General features: G+C 38.2%; 2 protein-coding genes across 4 annotated transcripts in view; one reads left to right on the forward strand and one right to left on the reverse strand.

Moving 5' to 3' along the window:
* LOC134648320 (neuroligin-1-like) overlaps positions 1 to 22,571 on the forward strand; it is a 265,829-nt gene that overhangs the window by 242,240 nt on the left and 1,018 nt on the right. For all 3 annotated transcript variants that reach the window (XM_063502820.1, XM_063502821.1, XM_063502822.1), the window contains 2 exons: positions 2,755 to 2,882; positions 22,178 to 22,257. In XM_063502820.1, coding sequence (XP_063358890.1) covers positions 2,755 to 2,882; positions 22,178 to 22,257 — 208 coding nt within the window. The remainder of the gene's footprint in view (positions 1 to 2,754; positions 2,883 to 22,177; positions 22,258 to 22,571) is intronic.
* On the reverse strand, positions 10,593 to 14,852 carry LOC134648154 (uncharacterized). Its single transcript, XM_063502633.1, has 2 exons — positions 14,563 to 14,852; positions 10,593 to 10,842 (listed from the first exon to the last, which is right to left on the reverse strand). The coding sequence occupies exons 1-2, from the start codon at positions 14,694 to 14,696 to the stop codon at positions 10,653 to 10,655; spliced, it is 324 nt and encodes a 107-aa protein (XP_063358703.1). The 5' UTR covers positions 14,697 to 14,852; the 3' UTR covers positions 10,593 to 10,652.

Consider the following 22,571-nt stretch of genomic DNA (forward strand, 5'->3'; position numbering starts at 1 on the left):
GTACAAAAAGTACTGAGGTCGTCTGAAGTAGCATGACAAATACGAACGTTTCGGAGATAACAATGGAAAACAATTATGCACTGAAATACAACTTTATTCAACAACAGATAAAATTACAATCTAAAATTTTAAACTAAAGTTAACAATAAACTAAATACTTATAATAAAATTAAAAACTAAACTAATCTAAATTAAATAACATCTAAATAAGGCCCCCGCGGCATTGTGTCAAAGATGCTGGCAGCATTCCCTTGCTGAATGGCAATACTTATGCGCTGTGAGAGAAAGCTGCCAGCTCACTACAGCTATTATGCACTACATCTGCAGGGTTCCGTTATCCGTTAACAGAACCCTAAACGTATTAAGAATAATAGCAGTTACGGAATAATAAGGGAAATGGCGCATTAGGTACCTATACGATTACGAACAAAGGTCCGGCCACATTAGCGGCTACACACAACGTAACCAGGTTACGTAAGGGTCACATCCGATTATGTACTTAGAGAGATAAGCAGATTATAATTAGGTACTCTTTGTTTATTAGCTGTTTATTAGGGAAGTTAATTAGCAAAAGGTCGCTTACCCCACGTGTAGGTTATTTACACCTTGAAAATAATAGGAAGCAATTTTTTTGAATTTCACGGAAATACAGGTATTTGTAGGTATAAACATTTAATGACCATAGCATCTCCATTTCAAATTTTCTCCCTACAACTGGCCGTATTTCTCAACCGATTCTCGTAAAATTTGGTGAGCAGGTTCGAAAATTATGTGAAATTTTTAGCTAATATTCATTTTTTGGATTTTTTAATAGACGTCTAATAAGCCATGTTTTTCATATTTAACGATCCTTTTTATCGATTATGGAATAATAACATCAATAAATTTAATGTCTCTGAAAATTAACATAAGATAACATATATACAATAATTAGTTACGATTCTTATGTGCTTGTTGCTAGACCTACAAGAATTTAAAGTATATTTTGACTTTGACCTTGACTTTGAGGGTTCGCGAGCTCACAATTTTATTTCAATAGGTATTCAGTAAATGACCGTCGTCAAATCCAACTAAAACTGATTTAACTTTAAATTTCTGGCAATTACTTAAATATTCGCCATTAACGTCACGGTTTAGAGTGCTGACTTCCTGTTGAAAACCGAGTTTTAACAGGCAATCGAGTAAAACAGGAACTGGAAAGCGTACAATGGTAAGCCTACTGAAATTATTGTGTCATTAATTTGTAATTGCGGAATTCGTCCCATTGTTTCTCAAGGTATTTAAAATGTATCAAGTGATTTGATGTGCATTTGATTTTCTACCGTAATGCATTCACTTTATGTCAGGATTTGGAGTAATTTTGTCAGCGATTTGCAAGCCCTTTAATGGAAAGGACTTAAGTGAAACGCAAATGAGTTTTGAAATTAAACTTTAACTCATTGTTTTAAAGTTGTATTTGGTATGAATTGTTAAACAAACGTAAAATTTTGTAGTTTTAAAAGGTTGTTGTTAGTTCTGTGCTTTATAGGATCGTTAATAAGTTTTAATGGCGAGGGCCGATTTTAGTTTTACTATTACTTTGAAAACGAGGAGTTAATGGCTATTTCGATTCCCGTTCATATTTTTATGGTTCTTTTATTTTCAATAGTTTTGCACACAAGTTTTGGTTTGCAAGTCGTAACTCGTAATATAATTATTTACTATGAAATAATGATATTCTTCTATTCTCGTATCTCGTAGTAAACTTATAACGATAATGGGCATTTTACTCTTTTTGGGGTTCCGTACCCAAAGGGTAAAAACGGGACCCTATTACTACGACTCCGCTGTCCGTCCGTCCGTCCGTCCGTCTGTCACCAGGCTGTATCTCACGAACCGTGATAGCTAGACAGTTGAAATTTTCACAAATGATGTATTTTTGTTGCCGCTATAACAACAAATACTAAAAACAGAATAAAATAAAGATTTAAGTGGGGCTCCCATACAACAAACGTGATTTTTGACCGAAGTTAAGCAACGTCGGGCGGGGTCAGTACTTGGATGGGTGACCGTTTTTTTGCTTGTTTTTTTTTACTTGTTTTGCTCTATTTTTTGTTGATGGTGCGGAACCCTCCGTGCGCGAGTCCGACTCGCACTTGGCCGGTTTTTTTTTCTCCCCAACATCTTTTGTAGTTTCAAACAGTACCTAGAGTTGAAAGGGTAGAGTTTATATAGAAAAGTATGAGATTATAATATTTTAACTGAAATCCTAATGAAAAAATTAAACTCAAAGAACATAAAAACTTACTAAGAATGTTCTTTAAAATGTACCTCTATAATTGAATACCTACTTAATTATCTATTTAGGTTCATTAAAAGCAAACACAATTTGGCCTAAGCAGCTTAATATTGGCCTAAGCATGGGATTATATCTGGTAATACGTTCAAGGGTTTTCTAATTAGGTATCAAAATAAAATAAAATAAATCTTTTAGCGTTTTATAAGATGTAGGGTTTGTATTTTAAGTATGTATGGTCTAAGGGTGTGGTATTCAATATTGTGATATTGCAGCTGCAATTGTCATCCGCTATCAGCGGCTTGGTTTGACACACGTATACTGCCTTTATTGTATTATACCTCTATTTCTGTAAATTTTATGTAAATCTGTGTTGTGTACAATAAAGTGATAACTACATATATGTACTACTATACTACCTACTAGGTACTGCAAACGTGTCAGATAGTCGCAATATTAGTTTATGTATTTGTCAACAGCTACACAGTGGCGCTCGGTGTAACCGTGGGTGCTGGCTGTTTCCTGCTGGCTTTAAACGTGCTGGTGTTCGCCGGGATCTACTTACAGAGAGGCCGGCGGAGGGCCACACGGAGGCCTAGGAGAGAAGGTACGTCTTTATCTTCAATTGATGTCACAGCGCGGTGGCGTGCGAAACTTTCATTTTGCTTTAAATGTGGGATCTGCTGGAATCTTCCTGCAGAGAGGCCGACGGATAGCTACACGGAGGCCTAGGAGAGAAGATCAGTTTTTTTTAACAGTGCATAATGTTTAGACGTAACAAGACTAACCTAACTTCATACACAAGTGTAAGTGATGTCTAACATTCATTGCAAAAAAAACACCAGAAAATGGCAACTACCCACTACTCTTTTGTATAATTTGCACTCCGTTATCTATGTCAAAGGATTTATTGAATAAAGTCGTTTATTATTCCGTTCCTTTTCTCCTGAAATCTCGAGAAATTGGCCAGGCGGCGCCGAGCGGCCTGCTTAGCCACTTAGCCTTCTTTCGCTATAAAAATATTGGCTTAAATCTTTGAATTTGAAAAGATTAATGTATGATTTAAGACTTCATAGACCAAACTAGGTAATTACATACTTTTAATGGACTTACACACTTAACTATTATTTAGTTCTACAGTATTGTAGTGAATTAAACGTATTATCTAACATTTACAGATATTGAACTAATACTACTAATAGGTATAGTGTAGTATTTCCCCACAAAACTTATTTAACGAGCTTCTACATCATAATAGTAATAACATAAAATTAAAATCTATTTTTCACCTCAGCAACTGGAACAAGGGTACTTTGCTACTTAAAAACAGTGAGCAAAATCGCATTTGAAAATGACATTCAAGTGACCTTAATATTCAAATGTCATTTCAACATGTGGGGTCTAATACAAGTTCGAAATACTTGGATTCTATTATCTCTGTCCCTTTCACGTCTTTAGCAAAAAGAAAGAGACTAAATAAAGTTCAAACTATATTCAACGGTACATTGACGGTTTATAATAGACCCCCGAAAAACGTCAGAACGCATCGTTCCAAAATACATACGAGTATGGATTCTTAATAATTAATTAATTAATATAAAATTTAAGATTTCATAAAAACTGAAAACATAAAATCATAAAAACATAAAAACATAAAAACCACACTAAGGGTGGAAGTGCTCGATCTTTTATTAAGACCAGCGATCCGAGCTTGAGTTCTTTGTTTGAGGATTGCCACTTCAGCTTCTGTTGCAGCAGGCCGACGTACTCAACCGAGAATCGGGTCCAGAAGTGCTGCCGGATGTGCTGGATTCGTTTGAATCGTTCCAGACGATTGATGTTCACATCAGACACTTGTGGCTGAGGTATAGACATAAGTGAGCGGCCAATTAAAAAGTGAGAAGGAGTTAGAGCTGAAAAATCGGAGGGATCAGTGGAGAATGGTGTGAGGGGACGACTGTTTAACGCTGCTTCTATTTCAGTGAGGCAAGTCGCCATTTCCTCATAAGTGAAGTGAGTAGTTTGTAGCAGTCGCTTAAGATGATGCTTTGTGGAGCGAACGGCCGCTTCCGCCAAACCGTTGAAGTGAGGAGTATATGCCGGTACAAATTTAAATTCGATGCCCTCCTGCGCTACCTGACCTTCAAGATCTGACTCCATAAGGAGCTGTGCCAATTCATTACAAGCGCCAACGAAATTAGTCCCATTGTCACTTGTAATGGTCAATGGTAACCCACGACGAGAGACAAAACGCTTTAAAGCGGCAATGTACGCCTCACTAGAGAGAGCCGTGACGAGCTCGATGTGACAGGCTTTGGTCGAGTTGCAGATAAAGATTGCCAAGAAGGATTTTATAAGCTTGCATCCTCTACCTTTTCGATCTGCTATCAACACTGGCCCCGCGTAGTCGACACAACAATGTAGAAAAGGGAACTCTAAATCAGTTCGTGATGCAGGTAACTGGCCCATGATGGGTTGAACTGTGTCATGTTTGAAGCGTAAACAACGTACACATTTGTTTACGGTGTTTTTTGCAAGATTTGTGCCACCTAATGGCCAATAAGTTTGTTTGATAGTTCCTAGAAGGAGTCGAGGTGGCGCATGTAAATGTTTGATATGAAAATGCCTAAATAGGATAACAGTGCATAATGTTTAGACGTAACAAGACTAACCTAACTTCATACACAAGTGTAAGTGATGTCTAACATTCATTGCAAAAAAAACACCAGAAAATGGCAACTACCCACTACTCTTTTGTATAATTTGCACTCCGTTATCTATGTCAAAGGATTTATTGAATAAAGTCGTTTATTATTCCGTTCCTTTTCTCCTGAAATCTCGAGAAATTGGCCAGGCGGCGCCGAGCGGCCTGCTTAGCCACTTAGCCTTCTTTCGCTATAAAAATATTGGCTTAAATCTTTGAATTTGAAAAGATTAATGTATGATTTAAGACTTCATAGACCAAACTAGGTAATTACATACTTTTAATGGACTTACACACTTAACTATTATTTAGTTCTACAGTATTGTAGTGAATTAAACGTATTATCTAACATTTACAGATATTGAACTAATACTACTAATAGGTATAGTGTAGTATTTCCCCACAAAACTTATTTAACGAGCTTCTACATCATAATAGTAATAACATAAAATTAAAATCTATTTTTCACCTCAGCAACTGGAACAAGGGTACTTTGCTACTTAAAAACAGTGAGCAAAATCGCATTTGAAAATGACATTCAAGTGACCTTAATATTCAAATGTCATTTCAACATGTGGGGTCTAATACAAGTTCGAAATACTTGGATTCTATTATCTCTGTCCCTTTCACGTCTTTAGCAAAAAGAAAGAGACTAAATAAAGTTCAAACTATATTCAACGGTACATTGACGGTTTATAATAGACCCCCGAAAAACGTCAGAACGCATCGTTCCAAAATACATACGAGTATGGATTCTTAATAATTAATTAATTAATATAAAATTTAAGATTTCATAAAAACTGATAAAAACACTATTATTTACGTTATTTATTGTACGATTAAAATAATGAACTCAAAATATACACAGAATATCACGTAAAAGAAATAATTATAGTTTTAAGAATCTCTACTATAGTTTACAAATAGTAAGTATCCGCAATTCGGACCGTATCTTACAATAAATACAATGCTTTTTTTTTATAAAAAAGAGTTGTCGATTGAAGTGTCAATCAATTGATGGTCGTTGTTTCCATATATTACCTATTTAACTGAAATTTACTACGTTTTGTTTTTGTGTTTGATTGTGTTAATTCAACTTAATTGTTAGTATATCTTAAGAAAGCATGAATGAATAGGTAAGTGATGAAGGAGGATTACATTTTTCAGGTTGTCTAATATGTTCTCACTGCTGAGGTGAAAAGTTTTGTGAACTACACGAGATCAAAGTTATTTACATCTCGTGCGCTTTTGAGTCCCTTACTACGCTCAAGATTCTAAATTAGAATATAGAATCTTTCGCTTGCACGGGACTCAAAATAAGCACTCGAAGAAATATCAAACTTTGATCTCTTGTTGTACAAATAACTATTGATTTTATTAATTAATCCATTCAGTGCTAATAACAACACATTGATGTTTCATATATATGGGTCATTCGCTACATCGCAAGAAACCCATGTGACCGGCTACGACGTAGCGCTACGACCGTAGCTTAGCTGTAAATGCAGAATGAGTTGAAAGTGAAACTCAAGTACCTAGTAATTGCATGAATATGTATGTAAACACTTTATTATACATATCCCTCTTATGTACAAAAGCGAACTTATCCCTATAAGAGATCTCTGCCAATTAACTTTTGAACTATTGAGTTAAAAATAAAAACAAGACAGACAAACGAACACTGTGTACCTACAGAAAGTAAATTTTGGTTCAGTTATTACAAAAGTAAATACTATAACGTAGGTATTGTAAAAGAAACGTGACATTATACAAACTTTATCACATAAGTACATTACATTTACAACAAATGTCACACCTAAATTCATACCAACGAAAACGAACTGAACAATTTTGATTCTTATTAAACCCAGAATAAGGTCTACAATGCAATGATTCTACTCAGACTTGCCAGTAAGTAGGTACCCGCAAATGGACTACAAAATAAAAAGTTTATGCGCAAATAACAACACGAGATAACGGTATGACTCTTTCATTGCTCGACGTGCGTACCGAGCGTTCGCTTCAAGGAAACCAGTAAATAAGTCGTATTTATCAAAACCAATTATAAACTGAAATAAATAGATGTGGATTTTCAGAATAGTGTGCAAAATAATTACTTTTTTCGGCAAACTAACAACCCTTGGATTTAATAGGTTAGGTTAGGTTTTCGACTCACAATCACGAGCGCTAATTGATTAAATAAAAGAAAAAAAAAGTTTTTCATACAATTTTTGAGTGTCAGTTTTGTGACGAGCTAAAGAAAATGACCTATGTGAAAATGCGTCACAAAGCTGATTTTTTTTCCTTTTTAAATCGATGGTTCTCGTTATTCTACGTACAAATAATCCAAAAGTCGTTTTTTTTTTTCGAAAAAGTAAATGGCCCACTTTTTCTACAAATGCTGAGGATATCAAATACGAAAGAAAAAGTGACCAAGGCTAGAATCGAACCAAAGTTCTCAGCATTCGCGGCAGATGCCTAGACTGCTCGGCCACCCGAGCCACGGCGCAATGGGTCGAATTTTCTCAAATAGGTATCTATGCAAGCCCTTAAGGGCTTCAGGCGCCCTTCTGGTCAATATATATAAAAAAACTGAATTTTCAAAGTAATATCAAAACCTTAACATATTGTTAAACCAAAATCGGCCTCCTGTAGTGTAGTATGTGTGTAAATAAATACATATAATAATCATTTGAAAGGCGAAGGCCTGTGCCCGGCAGTTGAGAACCATCGTACGAAACGGAGGGGCGTGCCATGAGTTATGGTGCCACCATTGCTCCCCCACTCTATAATGGATGACGGAGATTCTTTCTGTCATAATTTACAAAAGATGGAATGTTAGTCTTTCATTTCGTGATCAAATTTAAAGCCCCGTTGATTCGGAATTCAAGCGGAAATTTTAGAAATATTGGCGAGTTTTGTTTTATCAGCCTTTTGTAGCAATTTTGTGGTTAAATAATTTAATGTTGGTGTTGCAAAAGTTAAATAAATAGACTTTTCCAGAAGATAAATATGGATCAAACGAGACATGTAAAATATAATTAAGTTCAGCATAATTAATTTTTGATTAATAATCACGCGACCTTCCCGATAATCTTATAAACAAATTCCTACGAGTAAAATTTCATCGGTTAATACATTTTAAATGTATAGGTATTTATATTCTAACACATTAGTAAAAAATAACCACATTTTTTAAATTATACATATACGTGAAGCTGACAAAACAAATATCGATATTTGCCTAAACATTGAAAAAGTGTTTTTTTATTCGTTTTTTTTTATTTCTACTAAATCGTTATTATTATTTTGCAAAAAATCACATAGTAAGTACACCTTTGCATCCACATAAATAGATACCTAATCTAACGGTATAATTTTAATACGTACCCTATATTTAGGTAGTAAAATATTTATAATTATACTTATATTAAATTTACTTCACTATATGGACGGTATGACTGATAAAAAATTCCGATAACAATCACCGACATAAAACAGCTTTTCACCAAAACGAGTAAAAAATTCAAAGCGTCGCTATGAAAGACCTAACGTGCTCTTTTATGCGCAAATCGTTTAAAATGAAAAATTACTTAGTTAATATTTCACCAGTTAGCGTTTTATGAAGAAAAATCCCTTCAGAAAAATTCTTTTTTCCATATCATCGTGAGTCGTAACTTTCGGGGCATGAGTAAGAAGGTATTTATAGGCCAAATGGCCTTCGTAAGTTTTACTGCTAATACTGCTACGCGTTTTTAGTTCGCTTAAAGGACCCTTGCTATTTCAGCAGGAAAAGGCTGGTTTTGTGAGCGTTTATACGATTTGTGCTGTACATATTTGGAACATAATAATTTCCTCAGATTATGTGAGAGCAGTATGTGTTACATGGTAGCAATGGACAAGATCAACAAGCTTTCTATGATTTAAACAGAAAACTCAACATTTTGATAAATTTAGTTTAAATCACAAGATGTTATAATTTTTTAACCTTTTGTATGTGTCTGGTATCCAAAAATCGTGGCTGTTGTGCTGTATGGAGCAGAAAATTTGTTCTAAAAAAACGTAAAAACAATACACTCCTTTTGTTAGGGTCCTACTGGGACGTAGAAATAAATCGCGGACTGTATCAAAATAGGCTGGTTTATTCCGCCTTAATTACAGCAAGAAATCCCGGCCAAACAATTATAAAATTATATTCGGTATTCGTCCGTTGCCGGTGAAGTAGGTAAAGGCAAGTGAGTGCCGCGCGTCGCTCGCGGCTTGCCGCGATGACGTCGCGTGCTGCCCGCCGCCCGCGCGTCTCCTCCCGTGCGTATATCCAGTACTTAACATGCTGCCCGGGTTGAAGTATGTGGAGGAAGACTTCAAAAATCTGGAAGGGGACAGATGTTATTAAACGCTCTCCTAATGGTGCCTCTCCTCGTCCTTATTTCCGCAACCCTACTGATTCCGTCGTTGCCTGGGTACAACTGGATTACGCGCCCTAAGGACCACACTAAGGGTGGAAGTGCTCGATCTTTTATTAAGACCAGCGATCCGAGCTTGAGTTCTTTGTTTGAGGATTGCCACTTCAGCTTCTGTTGCAGCAGGCCGACGTACTCAACCGAGAATCGGGTCCAGAAGTGCTGCCGGATGTGCTGGATTCGTTTGAATCGTTCCAGACGATTGATGTTCACATCAGACACTTGTGGCTGAGGTATAGACATAAGTGAGCGGCCAATTAAAAAGTGAGAAGGAGTTAGAGCTGAAAAATCGGAGGGATCAGTGGAGAATGGTGTGAGGGGACGACTGTTTAACGCTGCTTCTATTTCAGTGAGGCAAGTCGCCATTTCCTCATAAGTGAAGTGAGTAGTTTGTAGCAGTCGCTTAAGATGATGCTTTGTGGAGCGAACGGCCGCTTCCGCCAAACCGTTGAAGTGAGGAGTATATGCCGGTACAAATTTAAATTCGATGCCCTCCTGCGCTACCTGACCTTCAAGATCTGACTCCATAAGGAGCTGTGCCAATTCATTACAAGCGCCAACGAAATTAGTCCCATTGTCACTTGTAATGGTCAATGGTAACCCACGACGAGAGACAAAACGCTTTAAAGCGGCAATGTACGCCTCACTAGAGAGAGCCGTGACGAGCTCGATGTGACAGGCTTTGGTCGAGTTGCAGATAAAGATTGCCAAGAAGGATTTTATAAGCTTGCATCCTCTACTAATGGCCTTCGTAAGTTTTACTGCTAATACTGCTACGCGTTTTTAGTTCGCTTAAAGGACCCTTGCTATTTCAGCAGGAAAAGGCTGGTTTTGTGAGCGTTTATACGATTTGTGCTGTACATATTTGGAACATAATAATTTCCTCAGATTATGTGAGAGCAGTATGTGTTACATGGTAGCAATGGACAAGATCAACAAGCTTTCTATGATTTAAACAGAAAACTCAACATTTTGATAAATTTAGTTTAAATCACAAGATGTTATAATTTTTTAACCTTTTGTATGTGTCTGGTATCCAAAAATCGTGGCTGTTGTGCTGTATGGAGCAGAAAATTTGTTCTAAAAAAACGTAAAAACAATACACTCCTTTTGTTAGGGTCCTACTGGGACGTAGAAATAAATCGCGGACTGTATCAAAATAGGCTGGTTTATTCCGCCTTAATTACAGCAAGAAATCCCGGCCAAACAATTATAAAATTATATTCGGTATTCGTCCGTTGCCGGTGAAGTAGGTAAAGGCAAGTGAGTGCCGCGCGTCGCTCGCGGCTTGCCGCGATGACGTCGCGTGCTGCCCGCCGCCCGCGCGTCTCCTCCCGTGCGTATATCCAGTACTTAACATGCTGCCCGGGTTGAAGTATGTGGAGGAAGACTTCAAAAATCTGGAAGGGGACAGATGTTATTAAACGCTCTCCTAATGGTGCCTCTCCTCGTCCTTATTTCCGCAACCCTACTGATTCCGTCGTTGCCTGGGTACAACTGGATTACGCGCCCTAAGGACCACACTAAGGGTGGAAGTGCTCGATCTTTTATTAAGACCAGCGATCCGAGCTTGAGTTCTTTGTTTGAGGATTGCCACTTCAGCTTCTGTTGCAGCAGGCCGACGTACTCAACCGAGAATCGGGTCCAGAAGTGCTGCCGGATGTGCTGGATTCGTTTGAATCGTTCCAGACGATTGATGTTCACATCAGACACTTGTGGCTGAGGTATAGACATAAGTGAGCGGCCAATTAAAAAGTGAGAAGGAGTTAGAGCTGAAAAATCGGAGGGATCAGTGGAGAATGGTGTGAGGGGACGACTGTTTAACGCTGCTTCTATTTCAGTGAGGCAAGTCGCCATTTCCTCATAAGTGAAGTGAGTAGTTTGTAGCAGTCGCTTAAGATGATGCTTTGTGGAGCGAACGGCCGCTTCCGCCAAACCGTTGAAGTGAGGAGTATATGCCGGTACAAATTTAAATTCGATGCCCTCCTGCGCTACCTGACCTTCAAGATCTGACTCCATAAGGAGCTGTGCCAATTCATTACAAGCGCCAACGAAATTAGTCCCATTGTCACTTGTAATGGTCAATGGTAACCCACGACGAGAGACAAAACGCTTTAAAGCGGCAATGTACGCCTCACTAGAGAGAGCCGTGACGAGCTCGATGTGACAGGCTTTGGTCGAGTTGCAGATAAAGATTGCCAAGAAGGATTTTATAAGCTTGCATCCTCTACCTTTTCGATCTGCTATCAACACTGGCCCCGCGTAGTCGACACAACAATGTAGAAAAGGGAACTCTAAATCAGTTCGTGATGCAGGTAACTGGCCCATGATGGGTTGAACTGTGTCATGTTTGAAGCGTAAACAACGTACACATTTGTTTACGGTGTTTTTTGCAAGATTTGTGCCACCTAATGGCCAATAAGTTTGTTTGATAGTTCCTAGAAGGAGTCGAGGTGGCGCATGTAAATGTTTGATATGAAAATGCCTAAATAGGATTTTCGTTAAATGATGTTTGCTACATAGAAGAATTGGGTGCTTAGTGTTGTAGCAATAAGGAGAATTATCAAGCCTACCACCGACTCGCATGATATCATTTGTATCTAAGAAAGGCGTTAATGAAATTAAACGGTTTTTGTTAGGTAGTGCCTTACCGGCTTTCAAAACAGCATATTCCTCAGGGAACATTTCCAACTGTGCCTTTTGAGTTATTAAATTTAACGAATCTTGAAGTTCTTGGACTGAAAGATGACCAGTTAATTTGTTGTTCTGATTTTTACAATTATGAATAAATCTTAGTAAATACGCTGTTATGTTTTGTAGATTAGTTAACCTTGATTTGTTCTCGATTAATTTAGAAATGCAATCAGTACTACGATCATCGACAAGCGCCAAAGAACAAGTAATCAACTCAGGTAGATCGTGCTTCATGTGAGTGTTAGGCATTTTTGGCCATTGAGATTCTGCTTCCAACAGAAATGTTGGACCTGACCACCACAAGGATGAACCGCTGATTTGGTCAGCCTTCACCCCACGAGAAACAAGATCCGCCGGATTGTCCTTCGACGGTACGTAGCTCCACGTGTGACCTTCAGTGCTTTCTTGGATTTCGTGAACCCTATTACGAACAAAGCTTTTAAGATTGGTTGGTGGTGTACTTAGCCACCCCAGAACAATGGTGGAGTCACACCAGAATCTACGTTCATTGAAATGGAGAGTCAATGAGCTTACCACTTTGTTACACAGCCTTGCAGCCATCAAAGCCCCACACAATTCAAGTCGAGGTATTGTGGTTGGCTTAATTGGGACTATTTTGCTCTTTGATGTCAAAAGATGTACTTGTACCTGACCTGACCTATCAATTGAACGAATATATAGACAGGCACCGTACGCACGCTCTGATGCGTCTGAAAAGACATGAATTTCATGGCTCACTGAGTTATCAGCAATTACCCAGCGAGGTACCATCAAATAGTTAAGAAGAGGCAAAGTGTTAACAAACGATAACCACATTTCCTTGATTTCCTGCGAGACCTCTTGATCCCATGAGCTCTTTTCAATCCAAAGCCTCTGCATTACAATTTTTGCCTCGACAATGCAAGGGTTAACTAGGCCTAATGGGTCGAATATTTGGCTGATGACTGATAAAATATGACGTTTTGTGACTTCTTCATTAAGTTGAATGTTGATAGAATATGACATAATATCAGAGTCACAAATCCAGTTTAAACCTAAAGTTTTTGAAGAACTATTATTGTCAGTATTTGAAATGTCCAAAATATTATTCGCCTCTGAACTAGGCGAGATTTGTTCAAGTATGTACTTGTTATTTGACTGAAATTTTCTTAAATTGAATTGCGCTGATTTTAAAGTAGATATGACACCCTTGCACAGCCTAATTGTATCTTCAATGGTCGATGAGCCGCTTAAATAATCATCAACATAGAAATCCCGCTGAATCGATTCTTTAACATCGCTATCGATGGCACTAGATGCCAATGAAACCAAACACTTCGTTGCTAGGTACGGCGCCGAAGCTTGCCCAAAGCTGACGGTATTAAGAGTGTAGGTTTTTAAGGGCTGTGAGGAATCATATCTCCAAATTATTTGTTGAAGAGAGCGTTGAGAAGGGTTAAGATCAATCGCCCTATACATTTTCTCGACATCACCAGTTACGATATACTTGTGCTGTCGGAAACGAAGCAAAATGGAGTAAAGGTCCTCCTGGACAGTTGGTCCGACCATTTGAATCTGGTTAAGAGACACGCCGGTGCTTGAAGGTGCTGACGCGTCAAAAACTGTACGCAGCTTTGTGGTTTGGCTCGATTCGCGAAGCACACCATGATGAGGAAGGTAATAATTGACCTTGGATTGAAGACAGCCAGCTGAAGACTCTTTGTTCTCAGTCATATGACCTAAACGCTCGTATTCCCGCATGAAGTCGATATATCTTTCCCTAAAAATCGGCTCTCGAGTAAACTTACGCTCTAAGGACAGAAAGCGGCACTTTGCCCTTTGAAACGAGTCGCCTAAGACAGCAGGATCTTCCTTTAGCGGCATCGTGACGATAAACCGGCCATCCTCGCTGCGAGTAGTAGTGCGGTAGAAATTTTTCTCACAGGCGCGTTCCTCTGGTGACAAAGAGTGCTTGGCTGCAACCGTGTCTAACTCCCAAAAACGACTTAAGTCTGGGTTGGGCTCCGCATGCGCAAAATTACAGATTGGAGCAGAAGACGGTGACTTAAGATGGGCGAGATCCCTGACCACCAGCCAACCCAGCTTTGTTTCAAACAACTTCGGTAAGTTTTTACCTAATTCAATGGAATTGTGACCTAAGACGGACCAAAATACATCGGCCCCTACTAAAATGTCTATTGCTGACGGTACGTTAAATGAAGGGTCAGCCAAAAAGATTCCTTTTGGAAGAGAAATATGGTCTATATTAAAGTGAGCAGCCGGAACTGGTTCTGTAATTTCTTTTAAAACGTAAAAGTTCAAGGTAAAGCTGTAATCCTCATAACACGACATTACATTAAGGCTGCAAGACTGTGTAAGCTGTGATCTCTTTTTATCGACACCTGTCAACGTGGAGACCACACTACGCCGCGACAAACCCAGCTTACCGCAGAGTGATTCTGTTACGAAGTGGCAGGAACTTCCGTTGTCCAGAAGCAGCCGGGCCGTATGCACGTTGCCCGCGCCGTCGCGCACCTTCACGATCGCTGTGGACATCAAAGCATGCGGCGCAGTAGTACATTGCGGTACATCGTGGCTTGATTCCGCGAAGTGACAAACAGGGGAAGCCGTGGGCTCAGAATGAGCCACGGGCTCATGCAAGTGTAACAGCGTGTTATGCCTTTGTTTGCAATATTTACATGGCACAAGGTTGCAACTTTTTTCTAAGTGCCCAGGCCGTAAAAAATTAAGACAGACCTTTGATTCTTTAGCCTTTTGAATACGACTTTCTATAGGAAGGGCTCTGAATGTTTCACAGTTAAAGAGAAAATGAGTTTGATTGCATACCGGACATGTAAATAGTTTTTTATGTTGTTTGTTGAATGTTTTGTTTGTGTTTTTTTTGTTAAATGAACTATTATTGTTATTAGTATCTATACATAGGTTGGTAGTATTTTTATTTTCCGTTTTGTAATTTTTACCTTTACTTTCTTGCAAAGTCTCCAGTAAGTCTGCTCTGTTGCTAAGGAAAGTAATAAATACTTCTAAAGATGGAGGATCAGTGAGTTTATTCCTATGCTCCTCCCAAGCCCTATGCGTCACACTATCCAATTTTTCCGACATCATATGAATAATTAACGTGTCCCAATGTTGAGTTGGTTCATCTAAAGTAGAAAGTGCACGCAGGTTTTTGTTAGTAACGTCTATAAGACGTCTAATTGACGCACAAGATTCGTTGCTCATTTGCTCAACGTTAAAAAGTTCCTTGACGTGATTATTCACAAGCAACCTTTTATTATCGTACCTACTGCACAATAATTTCCACGCAGACGTGTAATTCTCAGATCTAAAATCTAAGTTATCTATGACAAGTAAGGCACTACCTTTCAAAGACGCGCGAAGATAATGTAACTTATTAATATTATCCATATCCTGTCTGGAATGTATCAATGAGATAAATGTATCCCTAAACTCAAGCCAGTGCTGATAGTGACCTTGAAAAGTAGGCAAATCTATTTTTGGCAACCTAACACAATTAGATTTATGACCACCTGCCTGAGCATCCTCGAAACTCGCCACGGATCCCTCACGCGCAGCGTCCAAGGTCGCGGAGTGCAGCGGACGCGCGCCGAGCAGGTTGCGCGCCCCTGCCACCAGCTCGTGGTACTTCGTTTCAAATTCCTCGCGTTCTGAATCCGCGGTTTCCGAAAGCATCTCGATCTCGTCCTGTAATTTGTCGAAGGCGGCGTATAAGGCATCGAATTTATTAAATCTGCTTTCTAAATCTAAAAGTTGTACTATGCTAGGCTTTGTTACAGTGCCAAATTCGTCTAAATAATTACTAAAAATTGTCATTTTGCCTTTTATACAACTACGTTTCCTAACAAGTTGTTTAAGGGTCTCTGCGGCCGTCATGGTAACAGAATAAGCGATAAACTGATGTTCTAATGACCCAGATTAAATAAATATTTATGCGTATGAAGTTAAGATATAGCGTAAGCAACCTTATTGCAATGCTAATTAAGAAAAAAAGAAATGCAAACAACCGTACTGAGCTAGTTGCCACCCGGCGATAAGAAGCGAGCGAACTGCGTTGTAAGCAAATTCCTGTTAGTCGGGTGCTATGTGACTTGTAATTGCAATTTAGCAAATTAAAGATTATAAACACAAGAAATGACAGCAAAATAAGAATGCGGCTCAATTGCAAACTACACTTATGATGAAATACGAAAACACTCACTAAAACTGCTTGCAATTTAATATTTTAAATTTAATTTATATGGAAAAGGAAGGTTTTTATAAGGGAAAAATATGGAACGAACTCACGTATGTCTATAAACGTCCACCAGTGACTCGTGATAAAATATGTTAACTTCCTTTGTTCTCCAGATGACTCGCACTTTCGATGGGTCCAAAGTCCGTTGCAATGCAAATTTCCGAATAGCTTCTTTTTCTCTGGCGTGCGCGGTTGCTAGGCGGAGTACCCGTTGAGACGAAGATCATGAAGAGTCTTCACCAGGTATCTTCTACAGCTGAAGACCACGTCTGAAGCGCCCGGAGATTTTTGAAGTCGGTTGACCGTTATCTTCGCGAATTAAGACGGTGAGAATCCTAAAGGACCAATGTTAGGGTCCTACTGGGACGTAGAAATAAATCGCGGACTGTATCAAAATAGGCTGGTTTATTCCGCCTTAATTACAGCAAGAAATCCCGGCCAAACAATTATAAAATTATATTCGGTATTCGTCCGTTGCCGGTGAAGTAGGTAAAGGCAAGTGAGTGCCGCGCGTCGCTCGCGGCTTGCCGCGATGACGTCGCGTGCTGCCCGCCGCCCGCGCGTCTCCTCCCGTGCGTATATCCAGTACTTAACACCTTTTTTTGGGCAGTCTTGTAAAAAGATGACTAAGAATTCGGTCAGAAACCTCATTGTGCACAGACAGGAGGTTAAGCCAGTTAGTCTAATAGAACGATAAACATAAATCTGATAAGATTATCTGTATGTTGGCAATAAATACAGTTGGCGAACACCAAGGAACATCGCTCTCAACGAAATTAAGATGGCGGCCATTTATCACACCCGTCTCCGGTTCCGTCACATTTCGTAGTGCTGTCATATTTCTTACCCTCGTTTATATATTTACTTTCATAATATATTGTTTAGTGTAAATTGTTGGGTTTTAATTTATATTTGATAACGGAATTTATTTATTAATCTATTGTTATAAATTTAGTAGTGGTCGTATAATTAGTTTACTACTTAATTGGAATACTTTTTTTATGCTTTAACTTTCGTAAACGCTTCCAAATATTTACGACGGCTTACAATAAAATTGCTTTAAATTCATCTTCAGAATGAGCTATGTATGTATGTATGTACTCAGCTGCAGAGAGAGGTGACCCCCCCCTGCATAGACTGATTGTATGCAGGGGGTCACCTCTCTCTGCAGCTAACTACATGCATGACTTTTTTGGTAAAGATTCAAAATATATTTTAAAATTTTGAGAATTTCAAATTTCTCTGGATTCATTTCATGTTGTTGGACGTGTTTATTGTTTGAACATTCTAAAATATGTTTCATACATTGAGCCCATCAATAAATATCATAAACTACACGCTCATGTTTTAAACAATAGCTCTAAATTCAAAACACTCAATTTCTAAAATATATCTACAAATATTCTCAAAACTTATTATAATTGCCTGTACTAAAGTTAAACAAAACCTAAAACAGCGTACCCACGTCTCTAACGGGCGCTCAAGCTGCGATAACATTTGCGAAGACCCGTAAGTATAAAGTTCAACTTTAAACACGCCTCGATAGGCGAAGTTGGGGACCACAACACTGCGATCTTAGTGTTTTTGTTGACACGCTGGGGACAAATAGATAACAAAGACTGTAGACTACGAGGGGCGGCTGAAAAGTTCACGGCCTTAGAAAAAAGCGGCCAAGTGCGAGTCGGATGGGCGAGCCCATGAAGGGTTCCGTATTTAGGGGATTTATGACGTATTAAAAAAAACTACTTACTAGATCTCGTTCAAACCAATTTTCGGTGGAAGTTTGCATGGTAATGTACATCATATATTTTTTTTAATTTTATCATTCTCTTATTTTAGAAGTTACAGGGGGGGACACACACATTTAACCACTTTGGAAGTATCTCTCGCGCAAACTATTCAGTTTAGAAAAAAAATGATATCAGAAACCTCAATATCATTTTCGAAGACCTATCCATAGATACCCCACACGTATGGGTTTGATGAATTTTTTTTTTGTTTCAGTTCTAAGTATGGGGAACCCCCAAAATTTATTGTTATTTTTCTATTTTTGTGTGAAAATCTTAATGCGGTTCACAGAATACATCTACTTACCAAGTTTTAACAGTATAGTTCTTATAGTTTCGGAAAAAAGTGGCTGTGACATACGGACGGACAGACGGACGGACAGACGGACGGACAGACGGACGGACAGACAGACAGACATGGCGAATCTATAAGGGTTCCGTTTTTTGCCATTTGGCTACAGAACCCTAAAAATGAAAGAGAGTATTAAAGTAAATGTTAATTATTAACCGTTAATAATGGTGGCAGTATTGATACTGCCAAAGAGGTGGCGGAAAAGGTAGCATAGTTTTTTTTTACTTTTTTTTTTGTAGCTTAGGCCGCGAATATTTTAGCCTCCCCTCGTAGGTACGTCACGATGCGCTAACAAGATGGAACAGGTCATAATTTTGAAAAGCAGTAGGTATATTCAATACGGGTATTTGTGGCTTCACATTGGGGTCCGTTTACACATTGATTACCTAGTGTTTATTGCGAGTTCATACATTTATTGCTACTTTCGTTTAGTGGTAAATGTATGAACTCGCAGTAAACATTAATCAATGTGTAAACAGGTCCTAATGTGAAGCCCAGCCACTTAACCCGTAGCCACGTACTTTAACATAACTTGCACAAATAACCAGCTAGTTTAATGCCTGTTTTAAATAGATTTCAGGTTCTTTTCAATCACATTAATACTAATATATGTCCGGGGACTACTCGTTTGTCTTTTATCTTTTACCAACCACTTTATAACATCATTAGGACTACCGACATTCTATCAACGTCATTTGCATACCTGAGGGTTATTTTTGTAATTACCTACTTTTTTTTCCATATAATACCAAACGTCGAATGTTTGCTAACACGCAATAAAATTATCTTTTAGGAAAGATTAATTAGAACAGCTTAGCATAGTCTTGTGTTGCTAATCAATTGATTTTTAGGAATCCGCACCCAAAGGACAAACGGGATCCTTTTACCAAACCTTTGTCTATCGGATTGTTTTCGGAAATAAAACAAAAGTCCTGCAATTCCATCTTCCACATAGTTTTAATTTTGCCGCAACCCGGGACACTGCGGTCTGTGTTCATCGATCGTACCCAATCTACCGGGGACAGACAGCAGCCAAATATTTACCTTGTTTTCATAACAAAGACTCCTGCCGCATCTTCCATACCTATATGTTCAGTTAACAGTTGTGTGGTAACCCGGGACACTGCGGTCTGTGTTCATCGGTTGTCCCCGATCTACCGGGGACAGACAGCAGCCTAATATTTACCTTCTCTTCATAACAAAAACTCCTGCCACATCTTCCACATAGTTAGCAGTTGTGCCGCAACCCGGGACATTGCGGGTTGTCCTCATCGATAGTCCCTGATCCAACGGGGACAGACAGCAGCCTAATATTTACCTTCTCTTCATAACAAAAACTCCTGCCACATCTTCCACATAGTTAGCAGTTGTGCCGCAACCCGGGACATTGCGGGTTGTCCTCGTCGATCGTCCCTGATCCAACGGGGACAGACAGCAGCCAAATATTTACCTTCTCTTCATAACAAAGACTCCTGCCGCATCTTCCATACCTATATAGGTATATACTAAGTATATACTTAGTTAGCAGTTGTGCGGCAACCCGGGACACTGCGGTCTGTGTTCATCGATCGTCCCCGATCCACCGGGGACAGACAGCAGAGAAATATTTATGGCTATGATTTAGCAATCATTTCAATTTGAATGAGTTTTAAAGGGTGTAGCAGGATAAGCCTTCAAAAATTGCCCCCAAAGCTTTGAGTTTAAAACTACTACCAGTTGATGCCCCGTCAAATGAAAATAATCCACACCAATTTTTAACCCTCTACTGCCGCCTGGAACCCCGTGACATTCATTTAACCCTAAAAAGTTTTTATTTTTTTTCTCAAAAAGTATAAAACGGACAATTATGAAATTTTTCATAAATGTTGATGTCATCTATACAAACTATCAAAAAAAAAACTAACTCTCTACTTACTTATTTTCCTAGAAAAAAACCTAAATAAAAAAATAAAACACCCTGTATATCAGTTCAAGCTCGTCGTACTATCACCATTTTTGTACTAATTATTAACCAACTACCTATCTACATAATATATAAGTTTCATGTAAATAACAAAGGTGGAACAGTGTGAAAATATAAGTATTGTTCAGTACGTACCATGTATGTAACACGCTTACCAAACGTTGACGACACTAGTAAAAGATATCGGCCCGCCAACCGGGAAGCCATCCGTAATCATTTTTTTTTTGTTAATTACGAAAAAAATATTTGAAAATCGAACACGGCCAGCATCACGGCCGAGGGCCATTTTTTTTAATTTATTTCGCTTGCAGGACTCAAGAACTTACATAAAATGCTAAGTAACTCAATTACGTAGTACCTTTTTACAAAACAATAAAGTAAAATAAACAGAAACACTTGTTCGAATAAGTATTAATGAGTTTCATTTGTCCTCCATTTCAAATTAACAAAAAAAAAATGATTACGGATGGCTTCCCGGTTGGCGGGCCGATATCTTTTACTAGTGTCGTCAACGTTTGGTAAGCGTGTTACATACATGGTACGTACTGAACAATACTTATATTTTCACACTGTTCCACCTTTGTTATTTACATGAAACTTATATATTATGTAGATAGGTAGTTGGTTAATAATTATTACAAAAATGGTGATAGTACGACGAGCTTGAACTGATATACAGGGTGTTTTATTTTTTTATTTAGGTTTTTTTCTAGGAAAATAAGTAAGTAGAGAGTTAGTTTTTTTTTTGATAGTTTGTATAGATGACATCAACATTTATGAAAAATTTCATAATTGTCCGTTTTATACTTTTTGAGAAAAAAAATAAAAACTTTTTAGGGTTAAATGAATGTCACGGGGTTCCAGGCGGCAGTAGAGGGTTAAAAATTGGTGTGGATTATTTTCATTTGACGGGGCATCAACTGGTAGTAGTTTTGAACTCAAAGCTTTGGGGGCAATTTTTGAAGGCTTATCCTGCTACACCCAAAAGGAACTGGAGAATTTAACATTCAATTGAATTTCTAGCGTAGCATTATTTTTATATAACACCTTCGTATTGGGTTCATTCGGCCTCATACAAATTGTAATTGCGATGTTAACAAATTGCACAGCGTAATTAATTACCCTCCACCACATTTGTAAAATGTAAAATTTCCGTTTTGCCTTCTGTCCCTACCAGCGCGTATCTTTTATAAGACCCTTGGTTTTTGACGGGCCTTTTGAGGTTGGATTTAATACATTCAACGTTTGATGGTTGTTTGGGCGTGTTTATCAATGTCTTTTATGTTTTCAATTTCATGTCGCAATAATGACGGGGGATATCGATGTTTGCGATTATGCGTCTTGCATTGAGAAGAGGTTTGTTTTGATATTGATGAATGAATAAATAAATATGTTTTGGCTGCTGATAGGTGTATTTTGATGTGAAAAGGTGTTTTCATTTCTGACGCTCTGAATGAGGGTCATTGTTGTTCTAAAAAGTGTGCGGAAAGTAATACGTTTCTCCACTAAAGCATTTTACTTTCCAAGGCCGATTTCTTTTTTTTTACGTATAACCATTGGAATTTGGTTTTGAATAGATCGTTTGGTAGTGAGGAAAATTTCAAGAACTCTTTAATACTTTTTGCGTTGTGTTTCAGGATCTAATTATTGAAAATGTTTTATATATTATGTATTTTGTTCATAGGAAGTTGCAGCAGTCGCACCGCCACGGGGTCCCTCAACAGCGACCCCACCGCTCCGTCCCCGAGGAAAAGCACCCTCAAGGTAATATCATTCAACTGCCAAACTGTTCTCCAACAATCTCATTTAAAGTACAATAGGTTGGAATAAAAATATTAAAACGGATTATATCGCGTATATTGAATTTATACTACATTTATAATGGTTTTATTTCATGAGTAACTATCGCGGTAACCGAAGACAATATTAAAATAGGTTGGCTTAAAAGAAAGATAAACAATTTTAAAAAGAGAGACAAATCTTTTGTTAATGTGACAGTATTTCGCGCTATCTGTTTTAACATTACGTAACTTTATTTATTTAAAGTCCAAAAACTTTGAAAACTTTGTTAAACTTTG

This window comes from Cydia amplana, chromosome 5 (genome assembly GCF_948474715.1).
Source record: "Cydia amplana chromosome 5, ilCydAmpl1.1, whole genome shotgun sequence".
Lineage (NCBI taxonomy): Eukaryota > Metazoa > Arthropoda > Insecta > Lepidoptera > Tortricidae > Cydia > Cydia amplana.